We start from the raw sequence: 18,405 nt of genomic DNA, 5'->3' as shown, positions 1-18,405 counted from the left end.
TGTATGAAAGGAAGCAAAGAAAGTGGTAAGATGCAGGAAGCGGAAGGACGTAAGAGGGAACGAGGAAAAGAGTAGAAACTTGAATTGAAGAGGGAAGGAACTAAATAGTAAGAAGAGGAATGAGAAACGAGTGAGGATTTAAGGAGGGGATGAAGATGAAACTGAAATAAAGATTGGCGAAAGGAAAGGAATAAAGGCTAGATATTAAGACTGAAACAGGATGGAGAAATGTTGCAAAAGGAAGGAAGAGGGTGAGGGGAAAGGAGAAACTTAAAGGAGTGGAATAGAGTTTGAAACATGAGGAAGAAGAGATGAAAAGGAAGAAACTATTAGAGCAAGAAAGGGATGGAAAAAGGAGTGGGGGAAAGAGAAAGCCAGGACGAAATGAAGAGAAATAATTACAAGGTGCAATTCAAGGAAAGGGGATGAATGGAGGGGAGGGATTTGAGAAAGAAGGGATGGAAGAAAAGGAGAGAAACAACAGGAGAACAGATGGCATAAAAAGGTTACAGGGGTGTTGGGGGGAAAATGTAAGGAAGAAGAGATTGAGGAAAAGGATGAGTGAAGAGAGGAAGGAAAAAGGAAGAGGAATAAAGACGACACGCGGGTCAAATGTCAGATTTTTCATTTTGTCCTTGCTTTGTCCGATTGGTCAAGGGCCCTGATGTAACCATGGTAATGAGCTATGATTGACATTTGAGTGTAGGTGATGATGTAATGACTCTTCCATCTCTAAACAAAGTGAACTGAAGCCCCCTGCCCTCTGATTGGCTCCTTATCGATGATGTAACAGTACCACTCACAATATCTTCCTCCATTTCTCCCCTGCTTTGCTTGACCTCTTTTTTTTTTCTTTCATCCATTTTTTTCTCTTTTCTTCCTCCTTGCCTTCCTACTCCTCTTTCCTCTCCATTTTCCCCTCCTTGCTCATGCCTTTTCACCCTTTCTATTTCTCTTTATTCTTTATACATGACTGAAATTGATTCCTGTCTTCTTTTAGAATCCATCTTCATATCTCCTTCCTTCCTTTCTTCCTCCACCCTCTCTACTCTCTGTGTCCTGTCCATCTTAACAGGACTCTTTCTTCTACCTGAGTTCCAAACTTTTTCCTAATTTGCTCGTTGATCGGGTGATGTGACGTTTGGACAATCAGAGAATTATCAGACACATTTTTAAACTAAAGTTGTTAGCTTAGCTTTGCACACAGACAGGAAACGGATGGAAACTGATACCGTGGTCTGGCCAAATGTAAAAAAGAGAGAGAAACAAAATGCACCGACAAACACTCTTTAAAATGTGCAGCTTTACTATTTATTCTTAATGTGTTGCCAATTGAAACACTCAGGATAAAAAAAGATGAGAGCCTCCACAGTGTCGCAGGAGGAGGAAAGCAGCGTGCTAATTGTAGCCTTATGCTAACAGTTAAAATGTCATTGCTAGAGAGAGCGCAAGAGAAACAGCAAAAAAAATCAACTATGACGACATATAAATGAGGTCTTAATGAAAATATTTAATTTTAACTATGGCTAAAAATCAAATAATTGACATTCTGATTAAAAACAGGTCAATGCACAGATACCCAATTAGAACTAGGCTACATGACTTATTAATGGTGATTCAGTATTATGACGCACCTACATTATGTGTGTGTGTGTGTGTGTGTGTGTGTGTGTGTTTCCCAAACTGAGTCATGTGTCTGTCTGTCATTTGAGCCACTGAGCGTGTGCAGAAGCGAGCTCCCATTCTGTCACCGTACTGATGTCATACACACACAGTAACACACATGTTCAGTGATGCGTTGGACATTAGCATACTGTTTGAATCCAGACATGAGTTCCCACACACACTCTCTTGTACTCACACTCTGTTATACTGTATTATGTAACACACACACACACACACACACACACACACACACACACACACACACACACACACAGGGTCCTGTTGTCTTGTTTTGTCATTGCTCAGTGAAACACAAACAGACCTCAGATCTGTCTGATCCAGTAGAAGAATTTAACTGAGTGTGTGAGCTAATGTACTGTGTGAAAGGACACATTGGAGATACTTACAGTACAGAGTGTCAAACACGGAGCCTTTGAGGTCGTCAAAAATGTGGGAATATTTAGTCTTCTGCACAAATGACCTGAAGTTACCGTGTGTGATAAAATAATCAGATTGTCGTAATTATCAAAGCTATTTATTTAAGTATGAACCTGGATTAATAAACGCGTCTCTGAGTTTAAAGGGCTCTAATTCCATTTCAGAGTTTACACTTCCTGGCCTCCTTCAGACGATGCAGTCGATGGAGGAGGTGTTACTTTACAGAATCGTCTTACAAAGTGCTCCTCCAGGAGGAGGGGGACGTCAGGGTGTGTCGAGTTACATGTTTGCTGTCCAGCTGATTGTTGCGGTTATGAACCTGTGACCAGGTCGGATTACCACACACAATGACTCCACACACACACACAAACAATGACTCCACACACGCGCACACACAAACAATGACTCCACACACAGATCAATAAAAGGTCAGATAATATTACGCTGAAGATCAATAGTCAGCAAATGGTTACATGTAGTTGTTGACACATTAATGAATTGTGATGACTTGTCTCTGACCTGAACCTGATTCTTCTGTATTTGTCCACTTAAGAAAAACATATTTCATTCTCTTTCAAGATTGCCAGAAATGTCCTCACTTCTCAAAAAGTCTTCACCCCTCATGAGACAAAAATCCCCACTTTTTAGGGAGCTCAAAAGCCCTCATGTGCATCGTCTTTTTAGAGTGATTTTTTTTTGTGTGACATTATTTGAACAAAGTCCACACTTGTTTTAAAATGTCACGAGTTTGTCGCGAACCCACCACCCTTCAAATATCCTCAGCTTCTAGAAACTGTCCTGGTGTACCCCAAGAAATATCCTCACTTTAAAGTTCCCTTTCCCTAAAAAAAAGCCGAGGTCACTTCTGGCTCCAATAAAAAGAAAAAGATTGTGACGTTTGATGTTCAAACTCTTCATCCAACAAGAAACCTGAACAGGAGCCTCAAGCAGAAGTCTTTCAACCTGACCCTTCGGTGATGATGATGATGATGATGATGATGATGATGATGGTGCATTCACGTCATGAGTTAGTGGTAAGTCTATTTAATCGTGATACTTTTATAATTCTGTGTCCTGCTAGACTGCCCTCTTGTGGGGTTTCTGCAGAATAAAAGACATGCAGAGTCTTAGCATGGACTGAAAAGACTGAATTACTGGAACTTTAGTGTCAGAAAAATGTTCGCAGAGAGAGAGAGAGAGAGAGAGAGAAAGAGAAAGAGAAATAATGCAGACAGGCGGGTCATTGCATTTAAAGAGATGCACACCAAAACGGAGCGTTCTGAGAGAGCTGGTTTCTACAGGGTCACAAACCTCCTCTGGTGCTTGATTCATGTTAGATTTGGACCACAGCACAAATGTTTGAGTTAGAGCACAGGGGGACTGATTGAAAAGGTGGAAACGGGGGATAATGTGTCCTCCTTTAAGATTGGAGTTTGGGTGTGAAAACAGCATGTACAGAGCTATAGCAGGACCTTTTCAGTAATTGTATTATTATACATGTAACTATTGTTATCACCCCATTGTTCAGTGTAATAGTAGTGATAGTAGAAGGCTATGCAAATGAAAACACTGAAAGCACCATGAGGTACAGTGATTTCTATGATGAAGACGATGTTAATGCAGAGCTCGCTGAATGTCATATTTAGGACATACTTTGTGGTATTGAATCATTATGATAAAGGAAGAATGTTCTGATGAATATGTCTGCTGCTTGTCGTCAGGGATTTTTCCTTTTCCATCAATTTTAAAGCACTGGAAGTAAACGTGCATGCGCGCGCCCGGGACCCTACGTGTGACGGGAGCGCGCAACTGCAGCAGATGAGAGCGGGAGCAAGGAGGTAGGGAGGGAGGGAGGGAGGAGGAGTGTGAATGTTACGAGTCACTTCTCATTCCACTAATTTAGCAGAAAAGGAGGAGAGAGAGAGAGTGCTCGACAGTGTGTGTCGGTGCAAAAGGGACAGCGAGGCGCGTGGACTCTGCGGTATCTGACCTGGAAAAAAAAAAGGAAGAAGAAGAAAACAGCGTCTGCTGCTGCTGCTGCTCAGCAAAAAAAAGGGAAAAAAAACTACAGCACCTAAACGCACCGGGCCGGGCGGGTTCTCCTCCAGGTGTGCAAGGAGGAGAAAATAGTCTTGTAATATCGATCATTCATCCGGAGATATCACGGAGTAATCTGCAGCTGCTGACGTGACACGAACTCGGTGTCTCAGTCCATCCACACCGAGGAGACACTGGAGATCTGCGGAGGCACCGGGCAGGCAGCAGGAGCGCCGTCTGGGTGTTTATTCTCGGGGTTTTTTCGCCCGCGGACGCAGCGCTCCGCACCGGAGCCGTCAATTTGGTGTTTTACGCGTCGGAGAAGCTGTGAGTAGGAGGTGGAGAGGCAGAGAGTTGAATCTAAGATCGTTTTTCAGTGTAAAGGGGATTTCTGTCTCGGTGTGTTGATATCAGAGAGAGAGGAGGATAAAGAGGGTCTCTCTACCGCCCACCTCCATCCCTCCTTCCGCAGTACCTCCTTCTCGCTCCTCAGATGGGTTAACATCGCTCCGTTCTTGGCGCAGCTCTTCGGAGGGTCCGCTCACACCTGCTTACACCTGCTTAACCCCGATTTGCGGGGGCCCGATGATGTAGGAGCCGACCTCCCCTACTACTGTCTCTGCATCACCAACCCTTGATTCTAACCCCCCTCCCCGCCCCCCCTCTACACACCCACCCACCCACCAACCCATCCACCCGTGCGTCTCTGCCCCTTTCATCCAGCGTCCCACCATGCCGGCGGGGATGAAACCGCTGGAAAAGTTCCTGAAGAAGCAGACCACGGCTCTGACCCGGGCTGGCGGCTTTGTAGGTGGGGTGACTGACAAGGCCAGTGGAGGGACAGGGGCGTCCCGTCGGAGGGCCAGCTTGTCCCGGGTCGTACCGTTCTTCAGGGAGACGTCCCCTGAGAGTGGCCAGGCCCGGGAGGTGTTCAGGTGAGATGTTTAAAAGAAGGCGGTGGGTGCTTCAGTGCTATTTATAAAAAACAGCATGGCCGGACCAAAGTGTTTGGTGGCACAGGGGTTAACATGGGCCCCCTTTGGTGGCCAAAAAACCTCACACACTTCCTCTTAGAAAGAAGGTCTATCTATGTTGGCATCACTTTCTGACTCTTAAGAACAACAATCTGGTGTGCCGGTGACAAATACAAGAACATTTAGTAGACATTTTAAGTTACATGTTGCAGCCATTAAGAGTTGTTTCACTGCTGCAGGCTGAAGGACTGTAGCCTTCTTGAGTAATTCAAAACCCTTTTGCACCTACAGTGTTAGTCAGTCCCAGCCAGGTTTAAAAATAACAGAATAACCCTTTAAATCTTAGGGCTTATTGGATTTAATTGTTGTTTTAGTCCGCTATAAATCATTCCAAAAGTATCTGAGATTATGTAAACTGGATAACAAACTGGAGCAGGTAACAGGTTTTAGACCCCGGGGCAGTAACTGGCTTTGCTTTGTAGTTAATCCACATTTGTGGTCCAGATTTACCAGTTTTCTTAACTCACTTTACAACAGGTGGGTCCAGCTTTAATCTGTTTCTCTCTTGTGAGTCAGTTTCACGTATAGTTTATAAAGAATCAGTGCAACCCAGGTCAAGATAGCTGGATTTTTAAAATGTAGAAAAACTCCAAAAGCATCAACATGTCTCAGGAAGTGACAAACGCAACAAGGCCAGTAATTGACCAGGAGCAGCATGCAGTCAGCACTGTGGAGGAAGAGCACCGTGCTTTCATTTATTTCTCAAAAATATCCATAAGTCTCCAATCATGTCTTCAGATTTCTAATTTTGTCTAAAACACAAAATAATTCAGGTTACTGCTAGAAAATTCTATGTCGACGTCCGTCATTTTGGCCAGTTTTCCAATCACTGAATTGTGTCCACTAAACTCACCCGCAGGCTGTCATTGGCCGGGAGAAATACACCAGCTCCCCAACCAGAAATGTCGACCAAAACAAAACATGAAAATCCAGGCAGAGGACACAGTCACTGCAGTGTTTACAACCCGAATAAATTCCAGCTGATATTTGTTGATAACTTTGGATTATTTTAAATTGGATGAACAAAAACAGTCCTCCCCTGCTGAGAACTCGCTTGTGTGTGAAAATATAAAGATTTAAACTAATTCTGACCTCCCCCCATGCAGCCCTGACAGCGAGGACCCCCCCTTGTGGCCCTCAGCCACAGGGACCGGTCTGGTTTCGGTGCCCAGCAGCGCTAACGGTTCTTGCTCCGGCTCTGTTTCTGGTTCTGGTGGAGGAGACGTGCGAAGTCCGTCTCTGTCCAGCGACGAACAGAGCTCCGAGGCGAGCCTGATCACAGAGAGCAGCAGCAGTGGGGGAGGAGGTGGGGGGACGCCTCTTCCTCCTGACACACCAGACAACTTGACGCTCTCCGTGCTGGACAGCGTGGCGGGAAAACGTCACGCTCACTGCAGAGGTAAGAAGTAAAGCTTTATTCTTGTATCCAAAATGGACACTTCACGATGCATTACGCTCTGCAAGTGTCTCTGCTGGTCTACACTGAGTATCCAGGGTCAGAAAGGAGACTGTTATAATCATCCTGATTTCTTCCGTTGTTTGAGGACAACTGGCTCAAAGCCTCAGAAACTGTATTTTATTTTGCTGCATTTTTGGTAAAGAAGGAATACTTCAATACGTTTTGATACCACTTTTTAAAAAGTTGCAATCACTATTCTTTCAACCAAACGGTCGGCGGTTCGATTCCCAGCTCCTGCAGCCACATGATGATGTGTGCTTGGGCAACACACTTAACACCAAGCTGCTCCCGCCGCTTCATTGGCAGCGTCTGAATGTGTTTGATGAGTTTAGTTATTACTGATGGACACTTTACATGGCAGATTCAGGGTGTGAATGGGAAGGTGTGGTTTGCGGTGTGAACTCGCTTCGTGGAGTCGGGAGACCTGAAAAGTGTTAAACAAGCTCAAGTCCATTCACAGTCTGCAGGAGACCGCTGGCAGTTTTGGGTGATTAAAAGCAATTAAATAAAATCAAATTTGGTGCAAAGAGCTTTTCTTTGTGTTGCTGTGGTTTAGATCAGTCGCTCCATGCTAAGTGCTAATGCTAGCTCTTTGACTCAGTACAATGCCAAATGGAGAAGCAGGAAATTCAGCCAGTCTCACAGATAACTGGAGTAGATCCTGAAGTATGACTCATTCAAAAACAGAGTTTGAATCATGAATCCAGAAGAGAAATCGAAAATAGATACTGAATCGAATCTTGAGACAACTGAAGATTAGGCTACCAGCCCCTATTAGCATTTACGCTAACAGAGTATCTCTTCATGTACCTCTCTTTAACAATTTCAGCAAAAACAACTTTTGCCACAGTATAAGCTAAATTAACATGGTGTCAGCATGCTAAGTGTTAAACCTGCTTAAAGACTCAGGTGTTACACTTCATGGATTCTCAGATGTAAAAGCTGAGATCTGCTAATCGACCCGGAGCTGTTCATGAGCCAACGATCGTTGCTTTTAAATCTTTGTTTTTGTTTGTCGTCTTGGCCTGGTTTGTTGTATTTTGTTATCTTTGTTTTAGTTTTAATTGTTTAAGTATATTATCTTTAAATTTGAAAGGTTCTATTTAATGTTTTTTTTTTAGTTGAGGATCAGGAAGGGAATGTTCTTTTTCTCGCCCACTCCTTTGGCCTCACCTCAACACAGAGGTTTTGAACTATTTTAAAGATATGATCATTTTAAACAAGATCTGTGTGTTTTCTAAATCCCAGTGCAGTGGATATTTGTATTTTTTAAAGTCATCAGTACTTATTCATAATAAGAATAAAAGGTAGGTGCAATCTTAGAGTTCATGTTGAGGGTGGAAGACGTCGTGCGAACCCTCCTGTTCAGCTGCTGCAGAGAGATGAGGGGGAAATGATTTCATGTGACATTTCAGGATTCTACCTCGACGTCTCTGCGTGAGTTTTGAAACCCTCGACTGTGTCCGTGCGATCGCTTCACATTCAGAAACCAGTTCACATTCAGGCTGTTTGTGTCCCGCAGGATTGTGTTCAGTTCATAGTTCACATCATACAGACTGTTCCTGCAGCCTCCGAGCACGGTAGTGTGTGTGTGTGTGTGTGTGTGTGTGTGTGGTTACATAATCGCTGCCGTTCCTCTTTCAGAAACGCAGCCTGCTTATTACAGCTAAAGTGGGTGTGCATGCATGCGTGTACCTATGTGTTCCTGCAGGAATGTTTGACTGCATGCCTTTGTGAGTGTGTGTGTGTTTGTGTGCGGGTGTGTGTGTGTGTGTGTGTGTAGCAGAGATTTCTGTGTGCTGCAGGGTGTGTACGTGTATTTGTGTCCCTTTTTTCATTCAATCTTAAAATTGTATTTATCCCTTAAAATCCGCCGAATAACACAACATGAACGAGATTAAAATTGTCTATTTCCACATATTTGTAGAAAATAGGAACTTAAATAAAAAATAAATAAAAACGTCTGCCTTGGTAAAGATATTTTAGGGGTAAACACTTTAAATTTGTGTTCTTACATAAAGAGAAAAAATCAGAAGAAAAGGAATCATAAAAACGTTTAGAAAAAAGAAGCTGTGAATGTGAAGCAAATCGTTTGAAACCTCTGTTTGTTCTGTTAGCATGCTACTCGTCTTAAAACCTGCTGTCTCTGTGTGTTTGGCTACTTAAAGGGCCAGGCGGTATGTTCGCGTGGTGCGGTCTGCCAGGCTGAATAAAAGTGTGTCTGTAAATCACGTTTGCTGTAATCTACAGAAACTATAATCTTCTCTTTCATGAACATGAGCGCTGACATAGACATCAAATAGGTTTGGATCAATTTTTAGGACCCCGTTGAAAACAAGATGGTACATCTCAAGATGCTTATCCTACAAATAAAATACAAAAATACATTTTTTTTGTGTTTTTAGCAAAATGTGGTGACGTATAGTGTCAGACGTCAGAACCAGTTATGACAAATCCTCATTTCTTGACTTGTTGGGTTCAGTAAGTTACTTCAATAAAACGCAGAAAATACACAAAACTACGTCTGGATGTTCATTGGCCGGCTCCTTTCAAGATTGAAAGGGTCAACGACGTCCTTCTATCCCTGAATCAGTCTCGTCTATGTGCTGCAGCGTCACCGAGGTTCTGAAGTGAAAATGTGAGATGGATGGAAGTGTTTGTAGTTTATTTTCGGCTCCTTCGTCCTGCAGGAGGAGAACAAACAGCTGAGAGAGAAAGAAAGAGAACTCTGCAGAGAACGTCGCGACAGAGACGGACACATTCAGACGGGTTCTTTTAATAAAGCTCCCTGCTCGTCTGGATCTGTGAAATAAATCTCATTATTGATGTACGTCGAGCCTCTTCTCACCTCCGAGGCCAGACTGCAAATAAAACATTGTGTTGTTCAGTGTCTTCCTTCACACCGATCAGGGAGCGGAGCGGATCATCATCAGCAGGTCCATCATGATTATTGAGAACTAGGAGATCCATCAATGACTCGCCTGATGACATTTTACTAATACACTTTATTAATGGAAAAAAAAACGAAGGCTGCTTTTCGATTGGAAGAATTGTTTGCTTAAGGATATAAAGTCTATAAATGCCGACATCACAACAGTCTAAAGAGAGAAACAATCAGTGGTCATTGTCAGGTGTTGAGAGAACAATCACATCCAGCTTCAGACACAAAGCTTTATGTTTGGTAGCCAGAGTAGCCAGAGAGAACCCACCGATACAAACTCCGCACAGAGAGGCTCCCGTCTGATAGGGATTCGACCCAGGAACCTCAGGGACCCAGGGAGCCAAATATCAAAAGATGAAAAGCCTAAATAAAGAAGAACTTTTAATTGTCTCAGTGGTATTAAGCATCCAGGAAACCTTCACCTAAAAACTTAAGCCAACGTCAGAATTTATTAAACTGCAGTTCCTCAAGTGTCCACTTGAGGCTGGCTGCAAAAGCCCTTAAAGTCACATACACACACTTTATTCAAATGTCCATTTTGAGAGCAGAATGACAGCCTGCTTCCAACAATGGGTTTCATCTGAATAGCTCATGTCTTGGCCATGGCAGTTTATTGTATTACTCATCCGTTTTATTTTGTGAAGGATAAGGATTATGCATAATTAGAGGGCGTGGCCGACATGAGTGCCTGCGGGTGTGCTGTCAACGTTTGTCAGAAGATCGGCCTCGTCTCCACCTCTATGACTGATTCTAGGTTCACCAAAAACTGCGAGTGACTACAACATGGTGACCACCATTGATGGGTGTCAGAGTTCTTCTTTAGTTACTAATGGGTGACATCACTGTGACTATAACTTCTTGGTTGATAAGTCTTTGTATTAAACACAAACACAAACGTGTGCATGTGTTTATTAAGTAATGAGGACTTTACTGTATCTGCGCTGATCACATTCATGAATAAGCCAACAACACGCTCTTCTTGTTAAACAATGGAAGCATTATTACAGCTCTGTGTGTAAGTCTGTGCGTGTGTGTAGTGTTTGTGAGTGTGTGGGTGTGTGAAGTGTTGAAGTCTGCACATTAGTCTTATGCAACTCATCTCCTCTAGTGTTCAGCAACGTTTGTTTGAGGAGCTTAAGTTTCATGATTGATACAGAAAATTCATCTTTTCTAAACATTAAAGTGCAAACACAACGTTTTCCACCATCAGCTGTCTCTGTGTCAACAAGTAATCAGATTAACAGTCACTCCTGCGCTAAGCGTTGATGGAGTTTGGAGAAGAGGCAGAGAAGAGGCTTTTGCTCCGGAGGGAGGAAATCAGGGGGGATAACACCCCGATAGAGGCAAGCTGCAGGGAGTGACGGGGAGACGTCCCCAATACGCCCCTCTGCCGGCAGGGGAAACATTAGGGAACAGCGGCTTGACCAAAAGACTCTGCAGGAGGTGAGACAGGCGGAAAAATACCCAAGCAGGAATAACAACTAACCTGTACAACTATCTGATCAGTGATGATTGACATTATTTGTGACTTTTTTTCTTAATAACCCAAATGAATAAAACGTTAAGCATTGAGGAAAAGTACTGTATAGTATTTATAACTCTAAAACAAACAAACAAAAAAACACACTAAAAGTTATAAAGTGTATTTACTGCTGTCTGTCTTAAACAGACATTAAAAAATGAGATTATATATGAAAAACAATATATTATATCTCGGTGTTAAGATCTTACCTAAATAACGAAAGTAAAACATACTTTATTTGTTTTTTGTTTTTTATTCTTTGTTTGTGGTTTCAAAATATCTTCTTTTTTTAAAATCCTGTTCCAATAAAAAGTTAAACATTTGTAAGTATTTCAAGTATCAGCTCGTCAGAAGCAAAGAGACTGAGTTTGATTTGAACCTGTAAAGAAACGGAGTCAGTTCAGAAACTTACAAAAGAAAAACATGTGGACATGTCTCTGTCATCAATGACTGTAATGATTATAAGTGATCAAGTCAATTATTCACGTAACATGTTGAAATAACTTCTGAGCTCTGTGATTGGTCAGTGTGAGTTCCTCGGGTTCACAGATAAACCAGTTTTTAAAGGTTAATGTGTTTGACTTGACCTCACAAACACATTCATCTTTTAGACTGCAGGTTGGCAACACACCTGATCACCTTGTGAAAAGCTCAGCAGCTGATTGGTTGGGCTTTAACGCAGAGAGAGGAAAACAGTGAGGTGCTGTGGTCCTCCAGGCAAACAGCTGCTTTGACAGGCGCCTGTCCGCCATTCAGGTCAGCTATGCTCCTAATTACACATAACTCTTGTCCTTCAGTAAAAACAAAATAGATGAGTATATAAAAAAAACGTGATGAACCATTTTAATCAGGCCAAACTAGTTCTATGAACCAGCCTGTTTATTTCTGCAACATTTTTGAATGGGGTGTGTTTGTAGCTTCTGCAGCCTGCCTCCAGTGGTCACTCTCGGAACTGCAGGATTTTGCACTTCCTCAAAAAACCCAATGGAATTTCTCAAAGAACGGTCAAACTTGTTATTTTAAGAAGTTTTGCACGTTCTTTATTTTCTTCTGTTTTTATCAGGAGTAAGAAGAAGTATACAACTTAATGTTCCTGCAGCAGGAGATGAAACATGCAGCTGCTGTCGTCATTATGCTGCAGAGACAAACTGTCCACTTTGATGGATTTTTCTCAGAATGAGTCAGAGCTGATAAATTATGGATCAAATTTCTGTATGGACGTCCTCTTGGGGTTTAAGAAACTGTAGATTCTGTTTGTGATTCAGAGAGAAATCATAGAAATTAGTTCATGAAGCTCTCACACGTTCACACTCACTCTTACCAAACATTTCTGCGCCATCTCCTTCCACCTTTTGGAGTCAAATATAAAGCATTTTACATTCTTTCTCATTCATTGAGCCTCTATGTATAGTTTATTGTTGGCTGTACTTCTCTGTTATTTGTTTTACAAACTTCTCCAAACTATGCACTGGTGGAGTTTCGACAGCTTTGAATTGAATTGAAAACACTTTTTGTGGCTGCTGAATCAAAGTTAAAGGAGCAATATGTAATTCTGACACCTAGTGTATAAACTGGGTACTGCAGTCCAAATTCAAACCATTGGACATAACTGTCTCCCTCTCCCAGCACTCCTCCCAAGCACACAAAATAAAGTTATCAAAACATTTTGAGTGCAAGACACAAATTATTTCTAGTAGTTTTCAACACATCTTTAATCATCAAATTCTCCTACAGTGCCTCTGAAGGGACAAGAAGTAGCCAGCAGTGAACGGCAACATAAACATTTCAGGGGTGATTTTCTGAACTAAGGAGCTTTCTTTGCTCTGAGCAGAGGGTGATTTCTGTTTCCTGTTATGTTGAACTCAAGACTGCTGTCCAAAGTTCAGTGATTAACTTGCTGTTGTTTTTAACACTTTGCTGTTTGTTCTCTCTGCAGATTAGTTCTCAGATTACCACTGAGAGGAAACAGATTAAAGATATGGCACAACGTGTGATGTTAGTGACCTGCGGGTCAATGCTTTTTGCATGGTCGAGATACGAAACATTAAACAGAAAACACACAAGGACAACGTGGAATAAGAAGTTCCTTTGGTATTAATACAGTTTTATCTTTAGCAGTTCAGTTGATGACAAAGTCTGTTTGTGAAGCTTTCTTACAGGTCAAAATCGTACTAATTTAGCAGTGCAATAGTGATGCTAAGCGGAAGATTAGCAGAAGCCAGATATGTTTTAAGCTAGCTGCTAGCATTTAATCTGAAGACAACATAATGTAATATTGTATTATGTATTTGATAAATTAAAGGAAGTTCATTTTGGCAGCAGTTCACAAAGCTAAATTAAATAAGTGTGTTGCTGAACTCTAGCAGTTAGCTTGGCTGTTAGCAAAGCTTGGTTAATAAAAACAAACAACGTCTCTGCTGTTTGTTCGGACTACCGCCCCCTGTTGGCATGGAGAGTTATGTCCTCTCGCATGCGCAGAAGGTACGTGGTATTTGGTTGTCGGCTGTCGTCTTTGCGGTGTGTTCTAGTGCAACTTTTTGACCAAGACATGAGGTGACACCAAAGGCCGCCTTCGTTGTTACTAGTCCTTTGCGGTCTGTTTGGCCTTTAGCCTTGTATTAACAATCAAAAAAACGTACCAAAACATGATAATGAATTTCGAGGTTGCAGTTATCATCCTAATTTTCTTTACTTCATACGCTAAAATATATCTCTCCTGCTGTGAAATGAGCTCTGACTGATTATTGTTTGTTGATAGTTAAGAGGATTTAAAGCTAGCCAAGCACTTGGAGTCCTTTGTGTCTTCAAATGCGACCCCAGTTAAAGATACAACAGTTTGCTGAGCTTTCAGCAATGCTTGTTAAATAAATAATGCTCTACAATATCTGTTGTTTGTTAAGTGTGTCACAAATTTAGGAGTTACTGTCGTCATTCTTTTCTTGATTTTAAAATCAAGAGGATTGCTATCAGTCTCTACCTCTAATCTAAGCTAATGTAGCATGAGCTGCAGTTGATATATGATTCACAGAGCAGAGCGAGGCTGAGTTCAACTCAGTCTGAATGTCGTCCTGATCTGATGTGTTTTTGTCTGCAGTTAAATTACACCATGTTTCATATTTAATTACTGCAGAGCCTGAGTCTGTTGATCCCTTCAGTCAGTGTGACCCATATCCAGCTTTTTATTTTAGCTCAGTGTGTCTGCGTCACACCCACAACACACACACACACACACGCACACACACACACTCAAGCACAGTCCCAGCGACGCCTCACATCCTCTTTGTTTTATGAATTTTAACGTTCTTCTCTCATCGTCTTTTTGTTCTGATGTTCTTCTTGTTCTACGTCACTTCTGCTTTTCACTGCCGACTGATTCTAACCTGGCTGGTTTTACCTGCTTCAGCCGTGAGCTTCGCACACGTTGTACTTTACGCACATTTTTCACACACACACCTACTGTAGTAGTTGTACTCTTAAACCTTTGCCAAGACAGTTTTTTCAGTTGTTTGCAATGAAAGAGGGAAGCCCTGCATGTCTCTGACAGCTGATCTAACGGATGAAAATACAGAGAAAAACAAAAAAACAAGTTCTAAAATATGAAGGCTACATCCACTGACAATAAATGCTTCTGTGACAAATGTTATTGAATGTGTGATCCTTAATAAGATCCTGGCAGAGCTAATACACGTCCACGGAAATGTACACAGCCACTCAAACACACACACACACACACACACACACATTCATACACTCACAGGTAAGCGTGTTGAGGCAGGCAGGTGTTCAGGGGAGTCAGTGTTTCAGAATGTAAATAACATTTCTACTGAACGAAGTGTTTAGTGCGGGAATCCTGTCACTTCACTAGATTCGCTTTTACCATCTTTTTAAACTGAAAAAGAAAGTTGTTTTCGCGACCCTTTCCCAAAGAGCAGGTCGAGATCGAAAAGAGCAAGAAAAACTTCTTTTGACAGGCAGAATGGTGAACTGACGTCAGCTGAGATCCGCCAAGAAAGAGAGAGACGCAAATCTTCAGACTGTCAACAAAACTGATCATGTGTTGTTATAAAGTTATAAAGTCTAATCCCGTTCCCTGATTGGTTGATGATTCCTAAAGGACTAGGGGTTAAAAGCTTCTCCCCTACTACTTTATAAGACCACAAGCATCCTGGTACCTGAAGGATGGAGCTGTTTCGTCACTTTGTGCTCTCTGCGGAAACATTCTCTGTCCGTGTCGATGATGTGGGTTTGATTCCCGCACGGCTGCAGACGAGTCGACAGCGTGACAGAGCCGCTCAGTGTGGGAGGATGTAATCGTTCTCTTCAGATAAAGAAGAAGTGAACAAGCTGCCCACTCCTTTACCTCCGTCTTTCTCTCTCCTCCGTCTGCCTTCGACCCCTCTCCACCTGCAGCTTCCTTCAACTTCCCGTTTGTAGAGATGTGCAGGCGAAAGTGTTGCATTTTCTTTTTTGTGTGTTTTATGGACATGCATGTATTGTGTGTGTGTGTGTGTGTGTGTGTGTGTGTTTGTGTGAAAGTGTGTGTGCACATACATAAGAGGCCCTTCAGCACCTGTTCACATAGCAACCGGCTCTCAACGAGACATTTAGAGAAGAGGAGTGGGAGGAAGAGAGAGAGAGAGAGAGAGAGAGAGAGAGAGAAAGCAGAGGAGGTGGGAGGAGAAGGAAAAAAAAAACTCAAATTAGAGGCTTCAGACTGAAATAAGAGCAAAGAAAAACCTCAAACTTCTCACCAGAAATATACAAACCCACTTCATTTGACTCTTAACTTTACACAACATTTTCCTCTAATCTACAAGTTAGCACCTGACTGATTCGAGATTTATTGACCGATATCTTTCTTAGATCTCTCTTGGATCTGTAGAGATAGACACATGTTTAGTGCATTGATCACTCGATTTTCTGTTCCTGTACGATTTGTGAACTCCTTTCTCCTCTCTTTCCAAACTGTCTTTAACTGTGTTTCTGCTTCATCCTTCGTACTTTATTGGAACGCTTCCCTGTGCAGCTTTTAACATCAGCACAGCAATGTGACACATTTTGATAAGAGACGTCAAAGTCTGATAAATCAGGAGGCGAGGTGTTTCAGTCGAGGTCACTTTGCTAATCTGGTTCCACGGTTTATTTAGTCATTTTTAAAATGTCTTTATCAGACTTTTTTTTTCTTTCTCTCTGTCAGTTTTCTCTTTGACACAATCCGTCCCCTCTCTCTCTCTCTCTCTCTCTCTCTCTCTCTCTCTCTCTCACTTCTTCTCCTTGTGGGCGTTCTTTACATCCCTCTTGGATTCGGCTGCTTTCGCTCCTCTTCCTCCCACGTTCACACTTTTCTTCTCTGTCCTCCTTCCACATTCACACCATCTCTCCTCACATGGCTCCGACTGCAGTTTCATTAATATGTGCATGTTTCCCTCGAAACATTCAGCCTCTTAGTCTGTGTGTGTGTGTGTGTGTGTGTGTGTGTGTGTGTGTGTGTGTGTGTGTGTGTGTGTGTGTGTGTGTGTGTGTGTGTGTGTGTGTGTGTGTGTGTGTGTGTGTGTGTGTGTGTGTGTGTGTGTGTGATCATATTTACGTTTCCACACACACGAGCTGATTGATGCTCACTGTGAGGCTGATATAACGGGGTGTCCTCATGGATCAGTATGCAGGAACAAAACAACAGGAAAAAAAAAAAAAAACGCCCCCAAAGAAGTTTGATCTCAGACAGACACCGCTGCAGATGATGATTCATGAACTGATGATTGATTTAATTTACAGCCTTTTGGTTTCAGTTCATAAAATAGTTATTGACAGTTGTAAACATGTGTTGTTGCACGGGTAGATTTAGTAAAGTTAAATCACGATGTTTGACTTCAAACAGGATTTTAAGCTCGAGGCTTTTTTAGTTTTGTAGAAAAATCCTCTGATACATGATCACAGCTTACCTCTCAAAACATTTATTTGCATTCATCCTGATTCTAGTTAAAAATGTATTTGAATTGGTTGCTATTTCAACACCAGAGGAATAAAAATGCAAGTCCTAGAAACCTGAAATTGGATCGTTTCTTGTCGTGTTGTAGAACTACAAATCCGTCTCCGTCTCCAGAGTTTTTTTTTTAGTTCAATGAATCAGTGCGGTGTCTCTTTCATTTGCAGCTTTAAGCTAATTGTTTTAATGTAATGTAAACGTATAGAAAAACGATGCCATCCTTTGTCGTTTGATAAAATGTCCTGATGTCCCGTTCTGTGCTGCGATCCTGTACCCGCTTTATTGAATTACTTTACTTCAGTGTTTTGCACTTCGTTACTGTGCATCTCTGCAGTTCTGCACTTCTGTCTGAAATGCAATCTTTATTATTATTATTATTATTATTTATTTGTACTGCCCTGTTGCATGTCCTTACTGTGCTCTTTCCTGGATTCCTCTGCTCATATCTTCTGTGTTTCTGCTCTGAGCTTCACCGCTTTCTGTGCTCAGCCGTCAGCTGATCCAGCATCAGTTTTAGGAGTCTTATTAGGAGCTATCAGTCGTTTTGAAGATAGTTTCCAATCTTTAGGTGTCTCCTAAAATAAAGTGTTAGATTTACTATCATCATCTTCTTTCATATCTCTAAGTACCTGATCCATTCAGCTTTACACTGATAATCCATACTGAATGAACGGGATCATGATCAATAACACTTACTCCTCAGCAGAAGACTGTAAATTAGTCAAACTCTCCGCTGGACCTCAAAGAGACCGCTGAGACTTTACGGCCGGGATAAATCCACTGAAGTATTGATTAGGTGACCAATCAATCAACCACATTGTCAGCATCAGAGGTCCATTATCAGTTACACTGTGGCGTCAATACAAACACACACACACACACACACACACACACACACACTCACACATGTGACTTTCATCTCTTTTCAGCTCTCTCACATTTCCCTCCTCTTCCTCTCACTGCTCACTGTCGGCAATGTGGTGTCTCTATGGTAACCGCCTGCAGAGAGGCGGACCCCGGCAGGTCACGCCCACTGCAGCATGCATCTTACACACACACGCACACACACACACATACACACACACACACACACACACACACACACACACACACACACACACACACACACACACACAGACCAGCAGTATATTTTGAGAATGTTTCTTTGGTTTTGTCAGCGTCTTAAATTACAGATGTTTCTTGCTGCAGCCGCTCCTCACAGTCAGTTTATTACAGTTTAGTTCAGGAAAACAGGTTCAATGTGATTCATTTTCTCTCGGCAGGGTATAAACATGAACAGTGTTTCCCTTTTTTTTATTTTACAAC

The 18,405-nt window shown here is 42.1% G+C and overlaps 1 protein-coding gene across 1 annotated transcript in view; it reads left to right on the top strand.

Moving 5' to 3' along the window:
- Positions 1-3,924: 3,924 nt before the first annotated feature.
- The window catches only part of rapgefl1 (Rap guanine nucleotide exchange factor (GEF)-like 1), a 30,825-nt gene continuing 16,344 nt past the window's right edge, over positions 3,925-18,405 (top strand). The window contains exons 1-2 of the mRNA XM_079366770.1: positions 3,925-5,075; positions 6,281-6,573. Coding sequence (XP_079222896.1) covers positions 4,873-5,075; positions 6,281-6,573 — 496 coding nt within the window. The 5' untranslated portion in view covers positions 3,925-4,872. The remainder of the gene's footprint in view (positions 5,076-6,280; positions 6,574-18,405) is intronic.

Source organism: Symphodus melops (genome assembly GCF_947650265.1).
Source record: "Symphodus melops genome assembly, chromosome: 17".
NCBI lineage: Eukaryota > Metazoa > Chordata > Actinopteri > Labriformes > Labridae > Symphodus > Symphodus melops.
The sequence above is the reverse complement of the archived record's forward strand: the minus strand, read 5'-3'. Positions and strand labels throughout refer to the sequence as shown.